Source organism: Frankliniella occidentalis, unplaced genomic scaffold (assembly GCF_000697945.3).
Source record: "Frankliniella occidentalis isolate FOCC.00 unplaced genomic scaffold, Focc_3.1 Scaffold11, whole genome shotgun sequence".
NCBI classification, from domain to species: domain Eukaryota; kingdom Metazoa; phylum Arthropoda; class Insecta; order Thysanoptera; family Thripidae; genus Frankliniella; species Frankliniella occidentalis.
In genome coordinates this window covers 264,167-288,905 of record NW_026267141.1, presented here as the reverse complement: position 1 = coordinate 288,905, position 24,739 = coordinate 264,167, and the positions used below count along the sequence as shown (strand labels likewise).

Below are 24,739 nucleotides of genomic sequence, written 5' to 3'. Positions count from 1 at the left end.
TTACCAATTAAAAAAATACCTCCTCTCCTCTCAGACAAGAGCCGTGGCTTCTGCTTCGGGCGATTCAGAAAACAACACACATTATCAGTTTAGCTAGGCAAATTTATTATTAATAATAATGCGACTGACCAGCAGTGACTGCACACATAACAAGGGGAGAACCCTAAATGTTATAATCCACAACTAAACATAAACACAAGACAATAACTTTACATAAGAAGTATCAAAAAAAAAAAGATGAATAGCTTAAAAACATAATTAAATTGTAAGTAGATTTCAAAGAATAACAATACTCAAGCAATGTTTAATACCATACCTAAGCCACCGACATGCCTTTGTGACGTGTTAAATTGATGATTAAACAGCTCTTTTCAAGAGAGTGGAAGAAACAGCACAGACGGAGAGGATCCAGAGTACCATACAATCAAACACATTTATCCATCACTTGAATGGCAGTGAGGTGTTTGAAGAAGCAAACAACTGATTCAAATGAGGGATAGATGTGTAGGTTCAGGAAAGAATACCTTGCTTCAAAAAAAAAAAGAAGGTCTGAACACAAACTAATAATACCTTATCCATATAAAAATGCAACAAAAGCTTAAGACATTAACAAACAAGTAATATTTCATGTACTAAGTCAAAATCTCAAGAACATAATATTCTGGGGAAAAAGAAACAAATTGGCAAATTAAACTCAGCCTATCCAACTTTGCTTTAAACAAAATAAAGATTATTACAGTATAATCTAGGAATGGAAAATTAGATTAGATAGAAAAAGGGCAATGAAGCACAAAAATAATTTTACGGTCATTTATATTGCTGTACACAAGGAACTAGTGTCTACGGGATTCTACACCACGCAGAAGAATCAATAATATGTAATATGTCATTTTTTTCAGTTTTCTCCACTTACTGAATACAAGATCTTTAGCACCACACTGAAATTGGCCATCACAGACAGGGAATGTTTCCTTCATAGACTACAAGAAGTAATGAAATAATTTAATATTTTACAGGGAGTTGTCAGTAATTGAATGTTGTGGCCATACAAAAATAGTAAATACAGATGTGATTTCAATTCTCTACCAACACATGATAATGATAAGGCATTAAACTGTCTTATATAAAAGTAATCGAATCCATGCTCTATCCTCTAATATCATTTTGATTAATTCAGTCATTTAAAACGCTTATGAGTCTGCAATTACACTTGCAGATAATCAGTAATCCCAGTGGTCAGTGCCCTGCCCACCACTGTGAGTACAGCTTAACTTATCCACTCCATGCCATTAAAAATAATGAATCTCCAAACCATTGACTGGAGATTTTAATCAAGAATAGTCTTCCCAAATGATTCATATTTGATGTCATGGCGTGAACTTGATCAATCCCTGTAGTCCAAGGTCTTTATGTACTCAATGGCAGAGCAGAACTGAGTCCACCAATAATGTTCCTCTCCTTCTAATCTGCTTCCATAAAATGTGTTCACATATTGAACAGTGGATAGGAGAGCTGGTGGATTAGCCTGGTAAAGAGAAAAGAAAGAATTCAAATTTTGCCGATTAATTTGGTTACTGCAGGGGTTTATCTAAGTACATACCTTTATAAGAACAAAAACCAGCACAGGAACAAGATCGTCAGCAGCTGGAACATTGCGTTCTTGAACCATCTTTAACAAATTCATAATTGTAGTTGCACAACGGGACACACATTGCAGCTTGTCCTGAGGTGTCTTGTATGCAGAGATGGAAGCAATTTCTGCTTGGGCGGAAGGCCATGGGCACTCATAGTGAAACATCTGCAAGTAGCAGACAGATAAAAGATATTAGGAATTATTTTTACAGTAACTTACTCAGCAGTAATACAAAAGTTGGAATTTTACCTTGGCAATATCAATATCTTTGTGGTTTGGTGTAATAATTTCAGATAACTTTTTCATATGATTATGAAGCACTCTGGAACATAAAATCTACAAATTAGCAAAATTTTAATATAAGATACAGTGTCACAGTGAAAAGTACTTACTTATCGCGTAACATGTCACCTTCCCCATTGGGATACAGAGCATATGGATATACTCTGCTTATAATAGCTTGTTCAATTGCAGTCCGAGCTTGATCTAATTGCTCTTTGTTAACACCTTTAATTGTACCAAAATGTCAGCATAATAGTCATTTCACTGAAAATTACATGTATAAGCACACTTGTGAAAGGAAAAATACATACCTGACCAGAATGGATCTCTTTCCATATCAGCAGCAACAGTTAGCAAAAATCTCTCTAGAAGATCTGTTTTTTCATCTGCAAGGGTTAGCTGTTGGAACTCCAGAGTAAAGTCATTGACCTGTCCTTCCCTTCTTTCCAAGAACATTCGGACGCACACCGAAACAATACATCGATTGCATATCACTCCCTCACATCTAATACGCTCAATCATTCTAAGGGAAAAAAAAAGAAGTTAGATTAATAAGATTGGAAATTATTTTGAACTTATTTTGAAATTTAAAAAAAGGTTTAGTGCACACCTTTCAAGATGAGCCAGGGTGGATAGTAAACCTTGACGGCATCTGACAAGATATGCAGTATAAGGAGTTCTTTGTCGATAGTCCTCTTTAAGAGAATGGAAAAGTTTCTGACATCTGGAAACAGTTTGAAAAACATCTAAGAATGAAGGGAAAAACAGAAGTAATTTATTTTAAAATGGCTCATCTTCGCAAAACTAACCCATCATTGTTGAACAGTTTAATGCAGCGTAATGTTTCATGCAAGTGGGCAGCTAGAGCTCGATCTTGCAAATTTATGGCCTCTGCCAGCTGCATTTTCAAAAATGCAATCAACTCATTATCTTTCCTCAACAATGGATCATCCTAAAATGGGCAAAATGATTTAATAAAATATCAACATCCATGGAATTTTAAACTTAATCTAGGTGTACTTACAACTTTGTTAGGGCACTGAGAGCGCCAGGGCACATGATGCAGATCGGCAGTGCTTAAGACCATTCTAAGTTTTCTCTTTGCATCCTTGAAAGCGTAAGATGCCTCCACATTATTAGGATCAATAAAAAGCCTTTCGTCCTCCCTGCCCTGCTCTGCGTCGCGTTCAGAGAGACTAGCAGCGGACAGCGGTACCCTCCCGGATGACTCGGAAGCAGCTGAATCGGCACCAGAGCTGGGCTTCCGACGATACTTGGCAAGGATGTCTTCGGAAGACTCAGCGTAAGCTCCCTTTTCTTCTTCAGGAGGCCCACGTCTCAGACGGAGATGCGGACCGTCACCATCCAGACTGTCATACCGCCCCATGTCATCACCAGACCGGTTTAGACTTTTCCCACGACGATTCTTGTTAAATGTTAGTTTAAAGTTTCTGAAGAAACCACGTTTGTGTTTTTGGTCATCATCCAGGAGCTCCTGAAAATAAAATAAAAACATTGATCTGAAAAATGTTGAGAGTACACTTAGTAGGTTTCTAACAAGTCAATGGATATCCATACTTTGTCTCCTCTTTCAGCCGTCTTGTCAAAGCTGATGCTCTTCGGAATGGCTCCAGTAGCAATGCCTGTACGAGGGACAGCGCCAACCCCACAAATACTACCGTTGGCTAGCACGGGCGCAGGAGCTGGCAAGTCCGGAGTGGGTGTTGAGGTCAGTGCAGGTGGAGGTGGTTGTGCACTACTGCTTCCACCACTTCCACTGGGGCCACCACTGGCACCGCCAGCGCTACTACTCGAGGAAGTCAAACTCGCTGTGCTGGCATGACTTGCTATCTGAGAAGCAGCTTCATCTCCCCGATCAATGTCAATCAACACCTGGGAAGATAAAGTCTTGTGTTAAATTGGAGCCAAAGAAAAACTGTAAAATCCCGTCACACAGGGACCTTAATATAGTTTACCTCAGAAGGTCCAGGAAGCATTGAAGCATTGGAGGAGGATGGTGTGGAATTGGAAGGCACAGGAATCAGTGAGGAAGCAGATACTGAAAGCGGATTTAGAGGGGTGGAAGATGGCTCAGGACGAAGCAACGGAGAGGCTGTGGTAGGATCACTGACTGCAGACAGAGGTGGTGAAACTGGAACACTTTGACTGCGGCCAATTGGTGGAATGCGAGTCTCTTCGTGAGTGATGGGCAATGGAGCTGCACACAAAAAAGGACAGTATTAGGTAATTTGAAATTGAGGAAAAAAGAATGAAACAAAAACAAACAGGCAGAGACTACACTTACTTGGTCGGCTGATGGCAGCTGCTTGTGCACGAGCATTGTTATCAATATATTCAAGGGTGCGTCTTCTATAATCTGCACGGCCCCCTCCTCTTCCAGTTACATTCCAAGAATGATGAGCAACAGTATCACTTCTCGTTGGGGAAGGTGGCACCATTCCACTGGCAGAACTAGCCAAACTAGACACGCTTGCTGGTCTGCCTTCATCTCGAATTGGACGAAAAACTGCAGCACCAGCTGAACTCACTGGAAACCCAAAATAGAGTTCATAGGATGTTCAATAGGCCCTGTACTTTTAATTTAGTCATACTGTACCACATGCATGCATGCTGGTGAGTTCAGCCCCGAGCAAGTAGGCATGCATGCACATGGCACAGTTTAAGAGAAAAAGGTTAAAAAAGGGACGGGGCTTATGGAACATCCTGAAGTTATAGTAATAAAAAGAAAAGAAGAGATATTGTAAAAAATTAAAAAAAACAGAACTCACATGGAGGGGTATCATCACCACCTTCAGGTTCACCCCGGCTTTCAACCTCCGATCTTGCGGTATCATCAGATCTAAGTCAGAATATAATGAAATAAAGGTGAATAACATGAACAAAGTAAATCACTCCAAATCACAACCCAACCCTCCAAATTTACCGACCTAGCAACACTGCTAGTATCATCAGTGTCTATTTCAAGCATGCGCTCTGAGTCTGAAGCAAGAACATCTGTGCTCCATGCTTCAGAAGCAGTTTCAGACATATCAATCAAACTCTGTAAAGAAACAGAAGAAAGTTAGGATATTGCACAAAACGTATCTCTACCAAGAACAAAAAAATTGGCATCCTTACTTGTTGAGCTGAACCAGGAGGACCAGGTAAAATACCTGGAAGTGGGACTAAAGGTGGCTGTAAAGCGAGTGGCAACAAGGGGGGTTGTTGAGCATAGTTGCGTTCACGTTCACGCTCACGCTCTCTATCACTTTGCTCAATCAGTTCACTATCACTGGCAAGGACATCTGTGCTCCAGGTATCACTAACAAGAGATGTAGTCTCATCACCTTCAAGCAATTTTTTGATTTCAAACTTTCCAAATTTATCATCAATATCGGAGCGGCTTTGCTTGGTTGGAGGTGGTGGAGGTGGGAGATCATAGTTAGGACGTGGCTCAATGGCAACATTCCTTGCTCCTTCATCACCCTCTGTGATCTGTGAAGAAGGTGTATCACGTCCTAGAAGAGATAGAAAAAAAGAAAACATTAGAAAAACTTCGATTTTTGTACATCTTCCTTCACCCTTAACTGAGCAAGTTGGTAGGATAGCGAAAGTTATATAGCAAAACAATAATACCTGATATATTGGGAGTTCCTCTTCCAGACACATTGGCTGACACCATGTCTGACAAGTTGTCGTTTTGATCTTGATCTTCATTCTCTAGTTCCAGAGATGAAGCTACACTATGGTTAGAAGCAGCTTCTGAAACTGCTTCAAGATTGTCACTTGTGTTCCCTGCAACAAAAACAAAACAAAAAACTTTATAATTTGGAGCTTTATTTTTATTGTTAAAATTTTTGTTAGATATGTCCATACCAATTGACCCTTCGTCATGAGATAAAGAGAACCTTGTGCGCTTCTCCAAACTCTCTGAGCGTTCAGGAGGAATGCCCAGTACTCTTACAGAAGATGAACCAGCCACACTAAGGTGGACAGCAGATCCAGTTGGGATATTTTTTTGTGCCTCACAATCAATGTTCAAAACCTGGAAACACATTGAGCATTTAGTACAAAAGTGATAGGTAATATGTGTGTATTGAATGCTGTCTTATTAATTTATGTTTTAACATACTTTCTGCTCAGGGAGAAGGCCAACATACTGTCCCCTATCAGGAGAGAAGGGTATGACCAGCACACTGTACTTTGGCACATCCAACCCATCTTCAACACCCTCATTTCCAAGGTTTTCATCAACACTATCACCAGACCCTGCCACACTGCGGATAGCCTTTGAAGTTTTACTCATAGCTACTGCAACCCCTAAAAAGCATAAGAATATATAAATAAGAGACAAATTCAAGTGTGATCAGTTACATAAATAATATCTTTTCACAAAACTGCTTACCTTTTCCTATTATGCTAGCCTTCCTGTTGGGCGTGTCCGGTGAGGACCCATTCCCATTTGCTGCATGTGGAGGAGACAAATTGTTTAGCTTAGAATTATTTCCTGAGGAGGAAGGACCTTGAGCTGGACCACCAGATGGAGATGACATATTGCCATTCATGTTGCTGGTAGGCTGTGAAAAAGATGCAGCAGTAGCAATGGCTGTTGGTGGAAGTTGTGCAAGAAGAGCTGCCAGGAGTTTCCTGTCGACTCCAGCTTCATCAAAGAGTCCAGCTGCATCAGGACTAGTACTAGCCTGGACCATCTGGAGGAAATTCACCTAAAAACAGTATGAGTTTTAAGTTAACATCAGAAGCACAAATCTGGAATTAATGAATATGAAAAATACAGGTTACCACAGGTTCTTACCAAGCCATAGAGCTCAGCCTCTGTCAAGAGAGCAGCAGAGCGGGACAGTCCTTGTAATTTACTACTCTCTGATATGACTGGTTCTTCCAAGAGTCCGTTGGCTGCACCTTCTAAGAGTCCATCAACAAGAGAAGACAATATGTCTTTATCGAATTGTGAATACAGATCCCACACTTTAGGATCCACATCTTGATATTTGCGGGAGGCCAGGACTTGTAAAATTTGAGCAACCTGAATTAGATTAAATCTTGCGATATAACTGACAGGTGCATCAGTAATACCATGCTGCTCTGGATTTACAATTGCAGGGCAAATCAGAAAGGAGAAGATAAGGTCCACACAGATGTCAAAGACCTGAAAAATTTAAGTTGCAAACAAACAATTAATACTGAAAGTCGAAATTGGAGAATAAAATTACAATCATACTAGACACTACCTCCTTAGGTTTCAGCTGTCCAGATTTGCTGAGCATCCCTGATATTTGCCGAACAAGCCATCGAATAGAAGTTGGGAAACAATGCATATTTTCTCTCAGACTAACGACAAAATGTTGCACTAATCCCACAAGATTGACCACTGTCCAACTGCGATATTCGTGCAAGCGCAAGTCATATTCTGGTGTACCTTTCTTGCCGAACTTTTTCAGCTGTTCATCTGGAGCAAATCTGAGAGGAAAAAACAGAAAGAGAAAGATATACTATCTAAACAGATTTAATATTCCCAAATCAATAGTCAACAAACCAATAGAACTTACCTCACTACAGCCTTGTCAGGGTCAATGTCTAGAAAGGACTCATCTTCCATGAGTAACTGCATAATTGGATCATGCAATGCTGCTGTTAAAAATATTTTAGCGGAGAACAGACCTTCATGGAATAAAGCATACATTCTGGCAAGAGCAGACGAACCATGTCTAAGCATCCTGGTAGAAAACATACAAAGAAATGGATAGAATTAAACTCATCTTAAAGTTAGCTACATATCGTTAGGTAGAAAATACATGTTTCTACTATGCCACCTTCGAGGATTTTCCAATGGCACAAGCTGGATCTGTGTCAAATGTCGCAGCAGACGTAAGACAAGAAGTTTGTCTTCAGGCAACAAACAAGACCCAAACAGTCCTCCATACAGAGTATTTATGATTGTAGGCATTGTTTCTGGCATGAGTCTATCACCAGCAGCAAGACAAGCTGCAAGGAGGTGGGGTGAAGTACGCAATGTTTGCATAAATTCACCAAATGATAGACAATCCTGTGGGGGACAGTAACAAAATGTCAGGAAACATGAAATCAATAATCAAAATGGACATCACCATTATTTAAAAAATTCTTTCTGATCCCTGATTTATGACTTACCTGGAAAGGGAGCTCTTTGTCTCCATCAATAAACTGAGTGCCCTCAAGTGCAATTGCACGTTGGCAACAAACTGAAGGAGGACAGTCAGGCCTAGCTAATATAAGTCTATTCAGGTTTGCCCTTTGCTGAACCATGATCCAAGCCTTCTGAGCTAAACATGATGAAACTGAAACCACCTGCAAAAGAAATCATTTAGCATAGAGCCATCAAGAGACAACGTAAATTATAACGTAAACATTATAATAATTTTACCTTGGCATTGAGTTCTTTTAAGTGTTCCTGTTCTGAAGACACAAAAAGTCGTTCCTGGCGAAGACGGTCAGCTAGATCAAGCATGTCCCACTGAAGGGATGATGCAGATGCGTTATCCTCCATGTTGATATCTAAAAGCATTGAATGATGTTATATGCATATATAGATATACAAAATGAAGGGCAAACCAAAAATGTTTAACTGATCTTTCACAATTGTAAATTGCCATCTACTATCCACAAGCAGACACATGATTTTCATGCGTCCATAATAAAACTAACAGAAACAAGAGATAAATCCAAAGACAATTTAATAACAGGTGCAGAAGAGTGGTCATCCTTCTACATGGGTATGTTTTGATTTTGACAAGATGTTCATGATTCAAACAAACTAACAGAAATTTCAGTACTTTTACAGCAAATTATTCCGTAAAAGAATAGATACAATAACACAAAAGGTTTCAGGTAAGCTTATGTCTGAGTAGGGCAAGTGAAAACTAGCTATCATGTCCAAAACAAACCTGGCAGACCAAGCACAACAAACACTTTCCAGCTATAGTTGGTGGAACTTACTAGAATCTTTGAATATTACATGTTTCAAAAAAACAAATAATGGCAGGTACGTGGCCCATACAGAAAGAATAAGAATACATCATTCTTCAATTCGTTGAGCCCCAAAGAATACATCCGGAGTTGGTTTAGGCTCTCCTCCAAACACACCTCTCCTCATTATCACTTTATTTTTACCCCAACACCGGAACAAGGTGTGATTTGATAGCATGTCGTTAGAAGATTACCTCAGTGCGTAGAAAAATTGCTGTTACTCCAAATTAAGAAACTTGTTTGAAATAATGCGAAAAAGAATGTAAATCTAACCCATCACTGGAGTGTCTTTCCGCCATTAGGCCATTGGTGGATGCGTGGATTCGATGACCCGCCGAGAGAGGGCGCCCCCGTAGAGACTGGGCCTGGGTTTTAATAACAGCAAAAAAGCAACGAACGAAAGTCTTGAAATCACTTTACAAGAGCTTTGTGTTGTCCAGAAATCGGCATACACTAAATGCCGATGCGGAGAAACAATGTCTATGTTCATTCAATTTTAGTGTCGACTCATGACGAAACAATAACCAAAGTGAGGGGAGGAGAGTGAGAAAAGTGAAGGAGTACATGGCTGATCACGAATGTCTGATGAAATCTTTTGAGGCTAGACAGACGTGAATCAAAGTAAATTTCAAAGGAATTAAAATTCGTTTGAAACCTCAGATATGATCAAACATGGTTCAGGAATGGCTTCCTGCCTGAAATATGTGACAAGTAAGGTGCCGTCAGTTGTGCCGCTGGTCGTCAGACACCATGTTTCTGTCTGCAGCAGGCAGATTTCTAGACACTCAGTCTCGTCTCCTCTACTTCAAGAGGTAACTATGCCATTTCTAGAGTTGCTTTATTGTCTGGAATTATCAATGTGCCATGTTAATAGCAAAAGCAAGATGAAAATGGGAATGATGTACACATAACCTCATCACTTTAAACTTGCATAATATCGTGTTTTTTCCAATTAACTTCAAACTTAGGCATTGAAAAGCGATTCATTTAGTTTTGACTTAAGATCTTATTCCATTTTGATGGGTTGTCATCAGCCAACTTCCTCGGAATTTCATGTTTGGGGCCCTTGGCCGAGAGTGTCTTCTGCTTGCGTGGAGGTTATGTTTTTGCTCGTTAATTGACATGCACATCTCTGCCCCATTTCTTCTACCGTGGTAATGCATCATACCTCAATTTTCTCAATTTCTTGTTGCAGACTAATGGGAGAGGTGAATTTCCCTCCTCGACTCTGCCCTTAGACCATCAATCATTTGGAAGTACAACTTTTAAACAAGGGAAAACTCTCACAGTCCATTGTGACTCTGATGTCATAAGATACATTTCGTACTTAATCTTTGACTGTGAAGACAACCGTACTAGTTCTATTAGACTCCCAACCACTCTCTGCCAGTGTGCTACTAGCTCATATGGGGTGCCAAATATTGGTACCCCGGTTGATTTCAAGTCCAATGTTGTCTTCAATGATCCAAAATACTCACAATTTGATATAAAGAAGCATAAAGAAACGGCACTTTGCAATTCTCGTTCAGATGACCCAAACTTATCGTCTGGTAATAAACTCACAGAGCTACATCTGAAACAACTAAATAGCAGTAGCAATACCAAATCGGAAGACCCTTTTCAGCCTCCTAGTGAAGGACAATTAGACAATATAGTTCAAACTCTGTCCACCGATGTAAGTAAAAGTTATGACTGAGAGATTTAAGTTGTATTAGCGACAGTAATTGAAAACAAAATCATATTTCTGTTGTTCTAGTTACCAAACTTCTTTACGAGATTTTTTAACATCAAGATTTACCACCCTAATATTATACTTGAAGATAATATTAGGGGCAGGAGATTTAGGTAACGAAACCATTTACATTTGCTTGATGTATGCTGTCATATTGTCCAAGATATCAGCAAGTTTGACATTGTTCTTTATTGCAGTGGACGTGACCAATATAATTTACAGGCAAAACTTCTTTATCTTATTGGTCATTTGAGATTTCTATTCATCAGACTCGATGTATTGAAAATTACAGCACACCCAGAAGATGGAACTGTGAAAGTGCGCTGGAAGATTAATGTAATTAGAGTAAGTCAATCTTACAGTAAGTGAAGTAAAACTTGGGCGTGTGAAGTTTGCAACACCTCTAATTCCTGTAAACTTTCAGCTTAGTAAAATATTCCGTATAAAATTTTGGGATCTAGCGAAGTATATCCAAGAAAGTGAACAAACGTAAGTTTTTGAATAGCGGTACGATTAATAAATCAGTAGGTTTTGAAAAGTGCTTGAACCTTCTTTTCTTTTTTAGGTGGATTGATGGTTTTTCAACATATTATGTGAAAGGTGATGGACTTGTTCACAAACATGTGGCAGACAAGGTAAGACACTACTTGTGTTTGGTGTTACTACCTTCTAATTTTTATTTGTTTTCCAAATTAGGAAAACTAAACTTATTTCAGATAGAAAATTAAGGAGATTCTCTTCAATTTCAGATGATTCCTGACCCTCATCAAATAGTGAAAAAATCTGAGTCTGCTAAGCCCCCAATTGTTCCACAACCCCTTGCATATTCAGATCGTAACAAAATGTGATTTCCCTAAATTTCTCTCTTCAGTTCTTCGGCACATAGATTATGTAAATGCTTTTGTAGATCAGAAAATGAACTATTACACACTACATAGTGCAATTTTTCTGGAATTCCAATTGTTGAGATCTTTATAAATAAATACCTTCTACAGCCTGTACTTTGGAATTGAGATATAACCTTCTTTTTTCATGCTACAACTTGTCCTTCACAGAGTTAAAAATTTACAACACCGTAAACACAACTGAATTAAAACACATATTGTTTATTAGAAGCAAAATAAGACATTTGGATTCTGGAAAATAAATTCAAGATTACCTCAACCACAAAAACAACATTAACAATTACGTTATTCATTACAAACTATGACATGGATGTATCAGTGCAAATGCAGGTTATTAAATGTATAATACTGCCTTCGAGGTAACTTCCTGAAATATGAATACCTCTTACTAAATCTATGAAGTGGAAAGTCTGGAAATGTAGTTTCCAACAAGAATTGTATGAATTATGAACCGCTACATGTAATTTTCCTTTTCAGTCAGCATAGAACGTCCTCTTCTTGGAGTTTCCTATTGGAACAAAATTCAGTATTTAATAACTATCTACCGTAATCTGTAACAGATAGGTGTATAATATTATGGTCATACCGCTTGATTAACTCTGCATTTAGGTGACATCCGGGCACTTGGGCAGGTGTTTATTTCAGCCAAGACACGAGCGTGATTTCCTGTCCTGCAGGAAGAGCTCTTGCGAAGTGGCCTCGGTGAATGGTGAAAGGATGAAGATAAGCCTGAGTTTTGGTGTGAATTTTTCTCTTTAATACTTTCAGATCGTTTCTTCAGGTTGGTAGCATGAGGAGGTAAAACCGATCCAGATCTTCGGGGTGATGGTAGTTTAGTCGGAGGTTTACTTCCCTGACTGGATAGGTTTGGAAGTGACCCACTCAGAGTGCGCCTAGGTGACTGTGCCATCCTTTAAGATTTACAGGAAAAAAAGAAAAATTTGTGTGAAAATCTTATCATTGTGAAGGTGGATCGTAATAAATCCGGGAAAAGGTCTTCATGGGAAAATTGAAAATTGCAATGTTTCTTCTTACCTATTAACTGAATGACTTGTTGCTGGTTCCTACCATGACAGAATAATTATTATAGATGGAAAAGAAAATGTGAATCCAACGTAAAAAGAGTGTGAATCTCAATAATTACCTTCAAGGCTGATTTCCTTCCACTTACAATACTGGTTGAAGGCTTAGAAGAAGTAAGTAGAGATGCTGTGAACAAAGTACATAAAATGTATAAATAATGGTGAGCATTTAAAAAATATTTTCCATTTTGAAAGTAACGTAAGTTACATTTTATTCTTGTCATGTTCTGAACAGGGGCTGTTGCTTTCATAGGAGCCATTTTAGATTGTGATTTAAGAGGGATTGCAGGCTTTCGGAGTGTTATTTTGGCTTGCTCTTTGCCTGAATGTGCAATAACATTCCGCTGAGTGTTACCTGAATCTAAACAAGGAGCACAGGAAACATCAAATTAATTTGCTGTTAAAAAGATAAACTCGTTCTTTACACCAACCCTGAATATATGATGTGTTTTCAGTGATGTGTGACAACATAGAAACATCTATTATAAGTTAGTAAAGTTGTAGTGAAACATTTAGCAACAATTTAGCACTCTCATGTGGTTATGATTGTAAATATGCAGTATTGTATACTGTATAATGATATAATGGTGCATTCACAGTCACTACAGTGAGACCAGCCTAAGGTCCGTCTTTTCACAGCACGGGCAGCATAGGAGTTTGCAGGCGAGAGGGGGTGAGGAAAAGACAGAACAAGGCTGGTCTGGCTATACCACATAGCTCATAGCTCTAAAAACACTTAAAAAAAATTTACTAGGCAGTAAAATTTTTGACTGATAACTGAAAAAAACCTCTATTATGGAATATCAGGGCTGATTCCCTGAGTAGAAAAAGCATTCATTTATACTTGTAAGCTCCTTACTCACAGAGATGAATAGATGTTTCTAAATTATACCACACCAAGGACAATACTCGTTCTTTTTACCTCACGGCATATAAAGTAAGGGGAGGTAAAGAACAAGTAAAAAGCAAATTGATGGATTATTTTTTTAAATCTGAATTTAATTGAGAAATTTCTTGAACTTGCCTATCTTTTGTTGGTTCAAAGAATTCCCTTGAGATGGAGAATATTTTGAGCACAAACTTAGGTTTCTCACAGCATCCTCACACAGAGGAAGAGGAAGGAGAGTTGGAGACATGGAAGAGGGAGATACAGATGAAGTCTTTTTCACAGAATCAGTTCCAGACGTGAGATTGCTTAGACTTAGACTTTTCTGTTTCACTGGAGTTAATTGCCGAGGTGATTTTGATGTTTGTGTGCAAGTGTCTCCCAGAGTAGATATTTTCTGAAAATAGAAACTGCTCTTTAAAATAATTGGCTATTTAGATAGATAAAAACAACACTTATTTTTTAAAATATAATTTGGATACCTGTCAATTGAAAACTCTCTCAATACTTACCAATGAGCTGAGACACAATTCCTCTTCAATATAGAGACGGGGAACATTCAAATATGCAGCAGGAGAAGAATCTTAACAAATGAAAATAAAGAATCTATAAAGGATAAAAAACTTCAGTGAGAGAATAATTTAGTGGCAGTAAAGTACTTACCATTTTTAGATCTTGTAGGTTTATTAGATGTGTTGGGCAAGATGAGATCTAGTTTCTTAAGTTCATTTTCAGACCATTTTTCTAGTGACCAATTTGTTTGATCAGTTTTAAATGACTGCTTCCTAGGAGTACACAAAGCTAAAATTTCTGGACTTGGATTGCTTAGTGATTGAATCGATCGCCTCCTTTGAACCAATGACTCTTCAATTTCATGTTCGACATCTTTTTCGGCCTTATTGATAAGATTTTCAATCTTCTTCTGAGTCAACAACCTGAGCTCTTCATCTGACTTATAAGTGGCTTGATGACTTCCTTTTAATTCAGTGGTAATCTTATTGGTAACATATGGACTTGAATTTTCTTCTAACAAAACAGAGGTGTCTTCAAGAGTTGCCAGGTTAATGATACTTGTTGACAAGGTATCATCAAAGAAGCAAGACATATCGACGGTAGAATTCATCAAAAAGTCAGGAGGTGTAATATCCTCCAAGCAATTCCAAGCAGACGTACTATTGTGAATTTTAATGCAGTCATTGGCAGTTACAACAGGTATACTATGATTTTTAGTTTCATAGCTAGTAGTACCTGAACCTGATGGAATTTTACTGGGCAATTCTTTGCCAGAAAGTTTCCGTAAGTCTGGTAATGATGATGACATAGTTTTAGCCACTGCCTTAGGAGATTTGATTGAGTTATTAAAGCATTCAAATAAAGGTGCTTCAGTGTCCTTAGACTTGTCTTCTTTACAATTTAGGGCATTACTAAAACACATTTCAAATGGGTCATTTTCAGCAGCAGTTTTGGCTGCAACCTGGCACTCAACCAAGTCAAACGGATTGCTTTCAATATCATTTGATGAAAACAGCATTGGAGCATTCCAGGTACCTAGACTTTCTGGAATAAGAGGGACATTGCCTCTGCTTTGTTTGGGACTGTCAAAGTCAATCAGGAAACCTGAAAACAGGAGACGATTGTAAAACAAGTTCGTAGGCACGAGGGATGATTTGCATAAAATGTGATGAGATTAACAGGAGAAAGAATGAAGCTAGATATAGAAATGAATGAAAACTGAGAAATAAAGAGATACTTACTATCCATTTTTATGATTTTTATTGAAAACAACTTTTTAATCCTACAGCTTGTGTAACTTGGTGCCTGTTGGCTTTGTAAAGAAACTAGACTCTGGCGGAACAGCGAAGGGCGTAAAAACAAAAACAAATTACATTCTTGTTAATACAAAATGTAAATGTGATTTAACCCCTTAAAAACATAAAGTTTTCTGATATTGTGAACAGTTAAAGAACCGGCGACGGCACGATCAACGGTCAACGGTTGACGCTTGTTTTTGTTTTGTTATTGTTGATGTTGTTGCTAGTTTTTGTTCCTTGAGTTTTTGTTGTTCTTAAGTTTGAAAAATTTACGTTGCTATTAAACGTATATATGGCTGGCATCATGGAGTCATCTGGCATCGAAGGCAGCCATTTGTTTGGTTTCTATATTTATTACAAGCAAAAATGTTGCTTCTTTCTTTAAACTTGCAGCAACGGCGAACATGGAACTCGATGTTACATGTCATGGTGAAATAAAGAAGACAGAAATGACAGAAAATATTTTCATACTTCTCTTTCCGGCACTACCAACTCCATTTTACAATCCACTGAGCAGTATTTGAAGTTTTGAAGATAAGATTGAGGGAAAACTGTATTTTATGTACCGTCTCCCCACCTTTTAACATCACAAACACCAGATTTCTATTTGATTTCGGCCACCCTTCTCAAATCCTTCGAGCTCATGGCCAAGTTGCCAAGTAAATAAAAATAATGAGTGTGTTATTCCGTAGCAGACAGCTCGTCGCAGGACGTGTTTTCACCACGCTCTGCTCATCCTTCAGGCACGTTGTCATTTACTTATTTTGTATATTCTATCGTTGTAATTCATTCATTGAATAGCTTACCCGTCGTATGTTGTCACTTATTGTTTCTTTATATAAGAAAACCATTCCTACCCTCTGAATCAAGGTGCCTTTTTCTTTATGGTTGTGCAGGCCAAAAGTGAATTGTAGGATGGCAGCCTCCTCCAGTGAGCCAAAGACAAATGGTCCTAATGGTCGCTACAATGGTAGAATCAATGGTGTGGAGGGAAAATCTCCATTTCTCATTGGAGTTGCAGGGGGAACAGCTAGTGGTAAGGTGAGTTTTTATTTGTGCTGCAGTGACAGCTGACAAGGCATCCCCCGCTCCCTGATCCCCCTCTCTGTACTTCGTTCCATGGTGTCAAATGTCAATGAGGCATTGTCTTGGTATGTCATCAACTCTTTATCTACTCTGATTGTATACGCAGTCCACCGTATGCAAGCGAATCATGGAGAAGCTGGGCCAAGTTGATGTTGAAAATGCTCAACGACAAGTAGTATCCATCAGCCAAGATTCATTTTATCGTGAACTAACACCATCTGACAAAGCAAAAGCTGACCGAGGACAATATAATTTTGACCATCCTGGTAAATATCTGACTGACATGTTCAGTTATTATTACAAATCTCTGATTACTTTTACTTATGTTCCTGGATTACCTGATAAATTGAGCCACTTACTTTTTACTTTAATGCAGATGCCTTTAATGAAGATTTAATTTTTCAAACATTGAAAGATATTTTGGCTGGCAAAAAATGTGACATTCCAGTTTATGATTATAGAACTAATTCCAGGTAAAATTTAAGCTTTACAATCTTACCTTTTATCTAACTATGTAAAGTATTAGTATAGTAGCAGTTATATTGAAACTTACCTTGAAACCACCCACATCCTTTTTTTGATAGCTTTGTCAACTGAGAAGGTTGTGCCTTTTACTTTCAGGTGTGAAGGGCAATTCATCACAATTTATCCTGCAGATGTAGTTTTGTTTGAAGGTATTCTAGTGTTTTATTTCCCAGAGATCCGAGATTTGTTTCACATGAAATTGTTTGTGGACACTGACTCTGACACACGGCTAGCAAGAAGAGGTGAGGATTACAATTTATAACATTTAACAGATGTAATCTATTCTTTTACCTTACAATTGTATGTGTTGTTTCAGTACCCAGAGACATTAATGAAAGAGGACGAGATCTGGAGCAAGTTCTCAACCAGTACATGAACTATGTTAAACCTGCTTTTGAAGAATTTTGTCTCCCGGTAAAATTTAGCATTCCATAAATACTAAAAGCATACGATTGCAAAAGAAGATTGTGTTCTATTAATTGGTATTTTGATTTTATAGACCAAAAAGTTCGCAGATGTCATTATTCCACGTGGAGCAGACAACACTGGTAAGTGTCAAAAATAAATGTGACCTGCTTGTTCTTTTCTATTATCAGTTCTATCATAATCTGGTAGAAGTAAAAAAGATCACTTGTCATCCCATAGATGGTCATAATAAATAATGAATTAATAAAAGAACTGATATTGTTGCTTAAATAGGAAGTATTTTGCAAAGTTATTTAACTAAGCACTAGTTTGAAGCCATATTGCATGCTGGTTAAGTGAATCGCTTTATCATTTTGCATGCAGAAAACTCTTACTTTGGCCTTCACGCAATTTTTCTAGTCACACACTGTTTTCACAGTAAATAATATTTCTGTATGTGTCCTCTTCTTTAAAAAAAAAAAAAATTAAAAAAATCAGAATTTAGTAGAAAACAGGTACTTTCTCTAAGCCCTTAGGACCACTCTAAGTACTCGAGTCCTCCAGCCTGAAATTGTCTAAATTAAATAATGTGTCATCTAGTCTCTCTCTCAGACCTTTAATAATGCTTTAAAATTATTTAAAAGTAGTACTTGCAATGCAAACCCATCACCTCTGTAAGGTATACAGAGTGGGATTGAGAGATGCAGATGTTCTTTCATTTGAATCATTTTGTTTGGGTTGCAGTGGCAATCGACCTGATAGTGCATCACATCTGGGATATTTTGCATGGATCAGCATCGATTCAGCAAAAGTACTCAATCACTCGTCGTTCTAGTGGCAGTTCCGACACATTAAGTCGGTGAAATGGTCATCAGTGGAAACATGTTGTGTATCACAAGCTGCTGCCAACCTATTTCCTACTCTACAGTTTTCAGCCATTTATTTAGAAATGACATAAGAACCATTTAGTGTTAGTATTTAGACATTTGAGAAGTATCTCTCAATCCTGCCTATGCATTGTGGTTTGCTGGGTTTAACCTAAACATTAATTACCTAATCAACTTCTTATCATTATTTCCATATGAAATGGAAAATACTTGTTTGCCTTTATTTTTTTAAATATTTTGTAAAATTGTAATTCTATGGAGCAATTACCTATTTTTCTAATAGCTATTTGTGCAAGTTTATGACTCTGAGTTGCTTAAGCTGGGATCTGCTTTAGCCTATATTATCCAAATTTAGCATGTGATATTTCTTATGGGGTTGATGATCAATTAACCAAGGTTTTTGTTGCCTTTGTTCATGAAACAATGTATTTTTGCTGGGACCTTGTCATTTTTATGTTAGCATGTTCATCAATGTTGGGACAAACTCTGTGTTCTGCAAGGTTTGTTAATTTTATATACTGTACTTTTGCAAGCTAAAAATTATCAGGACATTCTTTTTCCAACCACTGTAGACATCCATAGATTATTAGAGTAATTTTAGCTTCTGTTGTTGTTTTATTTTATTTATTTTTCTGCCATTTTTATGCATACCAGTTGGCTTAAACAAACTAGATTATTGTAAGAACTACAGAAGTTGTCTTCTTTTATATTCAACCCATAATTTTTGATAAGGAGAGACAGAACATGTCTTGCATATAGTATTAGGAACACTAGGAAGGCCTCCTTATGGCCTTGTCACTTGGTTTGTACAGTGTTGAGTGTGTTGTTTACTCTTGCACGAATCTCACCAGAATACTTAACATTTTTGTGCAACATTTTGTATAAAGTTTGCCAATGCATTTTCCATGGACAAGGTACATTTGTATGTTGTGATTACTAAAAGACTTTGTTTTGAAATATTCTTCACTTATGTACTACTATGTTGAAGAACACGACCATTATTATGAACGTACAAATTTTAGGAAGTCTCTTTCTGCTGTGTTGAAAATTGTAGTTTCATGTACTGTACCGAGCTCAGCTCATCAGGAAGTGGCAGCATTTTTTTGTCATAAGCCCTGTTGTGAAGTAATATTTTATCATATTGAATTCCAATTTGCATTCACTAAGCATAATACTTGTGTTCAGTTAGTTTTTATGTGATTAATTTGCCTATTAACTGGTCTGGTTGAGGACATTCATCAGCAGCATAATTTAGAGTAGAGCCTATGTCCTCCAACACAGTCCTTGTTTGTTTTTCTTTCTCAAATGAAATAAATTGTTTTATTATATTGAAACCGTTACTGTCATTAGCTTTAAAAATCTAAAAAACAACAACATATTCTTGAATAATATGGAACAATTAAACTTAACTAGTGCATTATATTTTTTTTACAGTGGCGATTGATCTGATTGTTCAGCACATACGTGAGTTTGTGGTGAATCGAAAGCAAGTGAGAGGAGAAGGACAGATTACTCCTTCTCCAGCTACTTCTCCTGTTCATGGTGCCAGAAGACCCAATACTCCTGACGTCTACTTCAAACGCCCACATTAAGTGTTTGAATAATTATTGTTTTTTAGGGATATTTATCCCATATTTATCAAATTTTAAATTTTTCTATTAGATGTCAGCATACAATGATCTTAATTCCCTTTGAAATTGCCTGTTTCTGTTAGCTGTATGATGTCTTCAACTTTTATTTTAACAGATGAGGAAACCTAAAGCTATTTTGAAAGCGTAGTAGAAATTGAAGGTTTTTGGCTTAGCCGTCTGGGCTGTTGAATTCTTAATTTCTATGTAGATGGCAGGGAGAAAGTGTTCTAGTCTTAAGTTCTGGCTGGAGTTAACTGTAACCAAAGAGCAAATATAAAGATAACAAAAGTCCCCATTTAAGACTGAAACCAAGGAGAAAAAATATTTTACTGAAATCTATGAAACATGTTTGGAAGAGTTTTATTGTTAACATGCCACAGAGAGATGGTATTTAGAGAACTGCTTTAATTTTGTCATATAATCATTTTACTCAATCATGGTAATTAGCAGAAATTTGAGTGTTGCACAAGTTTTGCACAATACTGTAATCATAGAGATAAGTCTTAAAAGTTGATTAAAATATAAGAAATTGTACTTTATTTTCAAATAATTCCCATATTAGTCAATATTAGACCTTTAGTATTCACTTAAGTTGTATGAGAACAACAGTTTTTTTTTTCCATAAATTAATTCTTACTTTAACAAGCTCTACACTCACATTTACTCCTGCACACACAACAGAACCAGAATCACAATTCATCTTTCCACATACAACACTTTTCCATAATGACAAGTATAACTGCCAATCACTGGTAGTATAGTTCTAAATTCATACCATCACGGATTTCATCTGGGATCACAATTAAGGCTGTACAAATGGCATGTAGGCCTGTTAACAATATGCTGTAAGCCATGGTTTAACATATTTATAGATTTTCAGTCTAGGCGAAACAGACTGTTTCTTAGCTGACTTTCTACTCCGGATGTTTTTCAATGTGGTAAGACAAGATCTGAGCAGTAACTTTAAATGATAGCACTAGCGCATCTTGCTAAAACAGCTTTTAGAATTTGGCTTCTGGCTAATGGCTTACAGCTTATTGTAGATGGGCCTTGCAATTTAAGTAAAATACATACCTGCAAGAATTTCTTAATCAAGGAAATAAAGGATACAATCACCTAATTTGATGTGGTCCTTGAAAATGGTGTACCATTTTTTTAGTACAATCTTCTCCCAATGTGTACCAGTTTGGGCTGATATCAGTTTTTTAAGGTCACCAATAGTGTCATCTGGATTGCACTTGACTCGTACTTTCTTGCCTAGTCGATCATTGCAAGTGACTTCTATCATTTTGGAAACTGAAAGATAATTGGGAAATAAATGTCATCATGAGTAATACAAAAATTAACCATGCATGGAAAGCAAATGCAGTTCCAATTCTGCAATTTTCGCTAATTGTGCAAAAGTCATTCATCCTCCAATGTGCCACAGAGAGGTTAGATAATGACTTCATAGCCGCAGTAGGAAAGGTATGTGGCAAGATAGCAACGATCCGACAGTACTTCGGCACATATTAGTGAAATCACAATCATTTACAAATTCTAAGAACAAAGGAGATGTAAGTATTTATTTTATCTTTTGACAGATGAGCAGAACGCACCTAAACGTTTACGAGGAAAACAAACTAAGCACTAGGGAAAACTACTGAAATTCCACACAACTATCACCTTATTTCTTTTACTCCTTGGCACAAAACGACACCGACGCAGGGAATTACGACGAAAACCACAACCAAGAAGAGATGTTTGGATTTAGAGTTTAGAGATAGAACAATCAGGAAACTTCAACGACTTCAACCACTTCAACAACAACAACAAATGTAACAGGAAACAGGAAATACGAAAGTATGAGAAATTTACTTTCTGGCGCTTCTGGCGGCAAAACTTTGAATCCGATTGGTCATTGGGTTGATAGGAGAGGGGAAAATGAATAGAATACCGATAGTAATGAGATTTTGGATGAGATTTTTACTGAACATAGAAATTTAGAGACATGATACTGAAATTACCAATTGGATGCATAATTAATACTAATATCAACTAAAAAAAATTAATAATAATCAAACTAGAAACTCCTGGTTCCTATTAGGCAACAGATCAATTGGAATGCTCAAACATTCAACTCACAAAATAGGATTTGAACAAAAACACTTGATATATCTTGACCTGATTCAGAATTTTACGTTTTGTCTTCTGTTGGCTCACTTTTAACACATCCAGAGAGGAAATGATTCTTTTCATCTTCTTCGCCTTGCAGGGTTTCTAAGAGATCTCTGACATCAGGCAGAATTAATAGCTTTTTAGCGCTAGTTTCTTTTCCTTCTGGGTGAGAAGAGTCTTCAGAATGTGAATGGACCTTCAACAGGTGATTCTTCAAATTGCTTGTTCTGAAAATTCATACAATACAATTATCTTGATGCTCTAAGAGTAACAAGTTTACTAATGTCAAAAAGTTACCTGGAGAAAGTTTTGGAACAAACTTGACATATGTAGTTGTTACAGGAAAGATGTTCAGCTTTATGGCGGGAAATGGCCGACCATGTAGCAAATGATTTTTGGCATAACTCACATCCATATGGCCTTTTTCCTGTATGGGTTCTGTAAGTAATACATGATATTAGAATTTGTGCATTTAATTTGAAGTTAAGAAGAAAACATGAACTTTTTGATACCGTATATGTTGATTGAGATGGTCAGCCCGTGCAAATGTTTTTTCACACTCTTTACAAGAGTAAGGACGCTCTTTCGTATGAGTGCGGATATGCACCTTCAATGCTGCATTTTGTGTAAATGCCTTGTTACAAAAGGTACAGGAAAATGGAGTTTCCCCTGTATGTGAACGAAGATGCACTTTCATCTTATGTTCATATTTGAAGATCTTCCCACATATCATACAGGCACTTCCTCCTGTACTTCCTTTTGCTGTTTGGGATGTTGCACTATGAGTTACTTTGGATAACCTGTGAATAAAAGAGTAAAATACATATTCAACGTTATTTGCAAATAGTGCAGTGTAGATATCAAATTACCCTTTGATAGGTGATTTTTTCCCCATTCTTGCTAATGGCCAATAAATGATAACAAATTTAAATAAATAAATATTTAATATTGATGAATGGCATGAATATCACTCTCTTAGAACCTAAAGAAGAGGAAAAAGTATATTACAGTTAACTAGTAGCAACAACTGACAAAATAGACATGAAAATGTATTATTATTATAAATACGCCTGAACTTTACATCAGACATTTGAGGTTATGCGGTGAACTTGCACCGCGTGAACATTTCATATATTTTCGCTGCGTTGATTTAACTTACTATCAAGCTCTTTTAATTCTCGCAGAAAATAAAGACGTGGTTTACTGGGTCTTCCGTTAAGCAAAATAGGGTGTCATTCTCGCAACCCTGTAGCGCTCTCACCCCCAACTTAGCCAACAACCCCACCCCCACACGGCGCAGTCGATACGAGACTGCGATACTGCCGGCATTCCAACCGCACCCCCTCCCTCTCCTCCCTTTCCCTCCCGTTTGTGTGTCCTTCCCTCCCAGCGTTCGCTTCCTCCTCTACTTCAGTACACCGCTTTTCAGTATTTTGAAAGTACATACTATATTTTCGCTGGACATGATAGTCCTCGAACTTTCCTCTTTCCAAATATATATGGGTTTACCTATCTATATGTGCGTTACTTTTTGGTCAGCCGGCCGTCTATGGCCATACAGTAGCACGCATTTTATTTTGACGCGTCTCGTAGATATCAGGCGCCAGGCGGGCCACCGGCTCCACAAAGCTGCCGGGCGGGTTGGCCTACCCAACGCGTTGCAGGCGCTAGCCGCTACAGGACCGGCAGGCGGGCCACCGGCTCCACACAGCTGCCGGGCGGGTTGGCCTACCCAACGCGTTTGCAGGCGCTAGCCGCTACAGGACCGTCAGGCGGGCCGCCGGCTCCATACAGCTGCTGGGTGGGTTGGCCTACCCAACGCGTTGCAGGCGCTAGCCGCTACAGGACCGGCAGGCGGGCCGCCGGCTCCATACAGCTGCTGGGTGGGCTGGCCTACCCAACGCGTTGCAGGCGCTAGCCGCTTCAGGACCGGCAGGCGGGCCGCCGGCTCCATACAGCCGCTGGGCGGGTTGGCCTGCCCAACGTGTTGCAGGCGCTAGCCGCTACAGGACCGGCAGGCGGGCCGCCGGCTCCATACAGCTGCTGGGCGGGCTGGCCTATGGCCATTCTTACACTTAAAGGTAGTGAATGTGAGGTTAGCCTATGTTCCTTTGAGATTTGGCCTGCATGTGTACGAAAAGAGAGATCGTTACCGTATACACTGTAAAACCAACTGTCGACCACGACCATGTACCACACACAGAACAGCGTGCATGCAGGCACGCACGAGCAGGTGTGTGCTTACTAGGTTGACTGTTACAACTGTGTACCTACTTTGTTCGACTGTTAAAAGTGTGTGCTTGCTTTGGTCGACTGTTACAACGGTAATTTTGTTTTGTAAAAAATAAAGAAAAGTTAAGCCCCCCGAAGGGGACCCGTCCGGCTTAGTCTGTGGGCAGTAACAACGACCCTGCCACCAGAGCTACCCAGCCAACGGAGGTAAGCCGTGTTCCAACTCTACTTGAACTTCAGGTCGGCTCGGAGGCCTTACACCAGCGCCAAACGGAGGGCGAAAAATCTTGCCGAGCCTGGAGTCGAACCGTCGACCCCCGACGCTCTGGGCGGGCGCTCTACCGACTTTTTTTTTTCAAAACTGAGCCAGAGAGGCGAGATACGTGCTTTCGCTCCAGAGAACGAACTATTCTACGCAATCGCTGACAACAAATTTTTTTTTTGTTCACGCAACATGCACTG

General features: G+C 38.4%; 6 protein-coding genes across 13 annotated transcripts; 2 read left to right on the top strand and 4 right to left on the bottom strand.

The window, feature by feature from the left end:
• Window positions 1-81: 81 nt before the first annotated feature.
• LOC113215275 (receptor-mediated endocytosis protein 6 homolog) lies at window positions 82-9,271 on the bottom strand. Of its 3 annotated transcripts, none has more exons than XM_026434887.2 (25): window positions 9,133-9,271; window positions 8,337-8,467; window positions 8,084-8,260; window positions 7,747-7,979; window positions 7,483-7,650; window positions 7,165-7,393; window positions 6,729-7,082; window positions 6,321-6,639; window positions 6,048-6,235; window positions 5,792-5,960; window positions 5,552-5,710; window positions 5,054-5,433; window positions 4,864-4,976; window positions 4,705-4,775; window positions 4,221-4,463; window positions 3,892-4,133; window positions 3,494-3,808; window positions 2,940-3,410; window positions 2,725-2,867; window positions 2,526-2,639; window positions 2,227-2,438; window positions 2,026-2,140; window positions 1,883-1,955; window positions 1,601-1,798; window positions 82-1,525 (listed from the first exon to the last, which is right to left on the bottom strand). In XM_026434887.2, exons 2-25 carry the CDS (start codon window positions 8,457-8,459, stop codon window positions 1,385-1,387), a joined length of 4,950 nt encoding a protein of 1,649 aa, XP_026290672.1. In that variant the 5' UTR covers window positions 8,460-8,467; window positions 9,133-9,271; the 3' UTR covers window positions 82-1,384. The 3 variants fall into 3 exon arrangements, with proteins under 3 accessions (XP_026290672.1, XP_052119444.1, XP_052119445.1); XM_052263484.1 differs by having other exon boundaries at window positions 9,212-9,230; XM_052263485.1 differs by lacking the exon at window positions 9,133-9,271 and adding an exon at window positions 8,909-9,053.
• A 33-nt stretch (window positions 9,272-9,304) lies between these two features.
• LOC113215294 (uncharacterized) lies at window positions 9,305-11,671 on the top strand. Of its 2 annotated transcripts, none has more exons than XM_026434903.2 (7): window positions 9,305-9,750; window positions 10,134-10,613; window positions 10,695-10,783; window positions 10,868-11,015; window positions 11,095-11,159; window positions 11,236-11,305; window positions 11,420-11,671. In XM_026434903.2, exons 1-7 carry the CDS (start codon window positions 9,601-9,603, stop codon window positions 11,516-11,518), a joined length of 1,101 nt encoding a protein of 366 aa, XP_026290688.1. In that variant the 5' UTR covers window positions 9,305-9,600; the 3' UTR covers window positions 11,519-11,671. The 2 variants fall into 2 exon arrangements, with proteins under 2 accessions (XP_026290688.1, XP_052119446.1); XM_052263486.1 differs by lacking the exon at window positions 9,305-9,750 and adding an exon at window positions 9,925-10,035.
• An 85-nt stretch (window positions 11,672-11,756) lies between these two features.
• LOC113215285 (uncharacterized) lies at window positions 11,757-15,701 on the bottom strand. Its single transcript, XM_026434898.2, has 9 exons — window positions 15,298-15,701; window positions 14,207-15,160; window positions 14,056-14,126; window positions 13,682-13,940; window positions 12,866-13,018; window positions 12,720-12,784; window positions 12,611-12,639; window positions 12,162-12,486; window positions 11,757-12,083 (listed from the first exon to the last, which is right to left on the bottom strand). Exons 1-9 carry the CDS (start codon window positions 15,302-15,304, stop codon window positions 12,030-12,032), a joined length of 1,917 nt encoding a protein of 638 aa, XP_026290683.1. The 5' UTR covers window positions 15,305-15,701; the 3' UTR covers window positions 11,757-12,029.
• A 184-nt stretch (window positions 15,702-15,885) lies between these two features.
• Window positions 15,886-20,422, top strand: LOC113215300 (uridine-cytidine kinase). 3 transcript variants are annotated; one of them, XM_026434910.2, is made up of 8 exons: window positions 15,886-16,097; window positions 16,251-16,395; window positions 16,547-16,706; window positions 16,817-16,913; window positions 17,062-17,207; window positions 17,282-17,379; window positions 17,465-17,513; window positions 19,692-20,422. In XM_026434910.2, exons 1-8 carry the CDS (start codon window positions 16,027-16,029, stop codon window positions 19,847-19,849), a joined length of 924 nt encoding a protein of 307 aa, XP_026290695.1. In that variant the 5' UTR covers window positions 15,886-16,026; the 3' UTR covers window positions 19,850-20,422. The 3 variants fall into 3 exon arrangements, with proteins under 3 accessions (XP_026290695.1, XP_026290703.1, XP_026290711.1); XM_026434918.2 differs by lacking the exon at window positions 19,692-20,422 and adding an exon at window positions 18,115-19,591; XM_026434926.2 differs by having other exon boundaries at window positions 16,052-16,165.
• On the bottom strand, window positions 20,399-21,715 carry LOC113215343 (ubiquitin-like protein 5). 2 transcript variants are annotated; one of them, XM_026434961.2, is made up of 3 exons: window positions 21,554-21,715; window positions 20,999-21,184; window positions 20,399-20,678 (listed from the first exon to the last, which is right to left on the bottom strand). In XM_026434961.2, the coding sequence occupies exons 2-3, from the start codon at window positions 21,174-21,176 to the stop codon at window positions 20,635-20,637; spliced, it is 222 nt and encodes a 73-aa protein (XP_026290746.1). In that variant the 5' UTR covers window positions 21,177-21,184; window positions 21,554-21,715; the 3' UTR covers window positions 20,399-20,634. The 2 variants fall into 2 exon arrangements, with proteins under 2 accessions (XP_026290746.1, XP_026290751.1); XM_026434966.2 differs by having other exon boundaries at window positions 21,487-21,706.
• A 115-nt stretch (window positions 21,716-21,830) lies between these two features.
• LOC113215321 (gastrula zinc finger protein XlCGF49.1-like) lies at window positions 21,831-23,366 on the bottom strand. Of its 2 annotated transcripts, XM_026434937.2 has the most exons (5): window positions 23,205-23,366; window positions 22,915-23,027; window positions 22,558-22,845; window positions 22,343-22,483; window positions 21,831-22,272 (listed from the first exon to the last, which is right to left on the bottom strand). In XM_026434937.2, the coding sequence occupies exons 2-5, from the start codon at window positions 22,938-22,940 to the stop codon at window positions 22,065-22,067; spliced, it is 663 nt and encodes a 220-aa protein (XP_026290722.1). In that variant the 5' UTR covers window positions 22,941-23,027; window positions 23,205-23,366; the 3' UTR covers window positions 21,831-22,064. The 2 variants fall into 2 exon arrangements, with proteins under 2 accessions (XP_026290722.1, XP_026290737.1); XM_026434952.2 differs by lacking the exon at window positions 22,915-23,027 and having other exon boundaries at window positions 23,205-23,356.
• Window positions 23,367-24,739: the final 1,373 nt, after the last annotated feature.

Coding starts and splice junctions, on each gene's coding strand:
- LOC113215275 (XM_052263484.1), bottom strand. Junction 8,261..8,336: donor TAAAAGAACTCAATGCCAAG/GTAAAATTATTA, acceptor TTTCTTTTGCAG/GTGGTTTCAGTTTCATCATG. Junction 4,977..5,053: donor CTCCTGGTTCAGCTCAACAA/GTAAGGATGCCA, acceptor GTTTCTTTACAG/AGTTTGATTGATATGTCTGA.
- LOC113215294 (XM_026434903.2), top strand. CDS start 9,601: ATGATCAAACATGGTTCAGGAATGGCTTCCTGCCTGAAATATGTGACA. Junction 10,614..10,694: donor TTCAAACTCTGTCCACCGAT/GTAAGTAAAAGT, acceptor CTGTTGTTCTAG/TTACCAAACTTCTTTACGAG. Junction 11,160..11,235: donor ATCCAAGAAAGTGAACAAAC/GTAAGTTTTTGA, acceptor TTTCTTTTTTAG/GTGGATTGATGGTTTTTCAA.
- LOC113215285 (XM_026434898.2), bottom strand. Junction 12,487..12,610: donor ACAAGTCATTCAGTTAATAG/GTAAGAAGAAAC, acceptor TAAATCTTAAAG/GATGGCACAGTCACCTAGGC. Junction 12,084..12,161: donor AATGCAGAGTTAATCAAGCG/GTATGACCATAA, acceptor TTGTTCCAATAG/GAAACTCCAAGAAGAGGACG.
- LOC113215300 (XM_026434910.2), top strand. CDS start 16,027: ATGAGTGTGTTATTCCGTAGCAGACAGCTCGTCGCAGGACGTGTTTTC. Junction 17,208..17,281: donor CACACGGCTAGCAAGAAGAG/GTGAGGATTACA, acceptor GTGTTGTTTCAG/TACCCAGAGACATTAATGAA. Junction 17,380..17,464: donor TTGAAGAATTTTGTCTCCCG/GTAAAATTTAGC, acceptor TTGATTTTATAG/ACCAAAAAGTTCGCAGATGT.
- LOC113215343 (XM_026434961.2), bottom strand. CDS start 21,176: ATGATAGAAGTCACTTGCAATGATCGACTAGGCAAGAAAGTACGAGTC. Junction 20,679..20,998: donor CCACATCAAATTAGGTGATT/GTATCCTTTATT, acceptor TTGTGATCCCAG/ATGAAATCCGTGATGGTATG.
- LOC113215321 (XM_026434937.2), bottom strand. CDS start 22,940: ATGGGGAAAAAATCACCTATCAAAGG. Junction 22,846..22,914: donor AAAAAATCACCTATCAAAGG/GTAATTTGATAT, acceptor TTTTATTCACAG/GTTATCCAAAGTAACTCATA. Junction 22,273..22,342: donor TGTTCCAAAACTTTCTCCAG/GTAACTTTTTGA, acceptor ATGAATTTTCAG/AACAAGCAATTTGAAGAATC.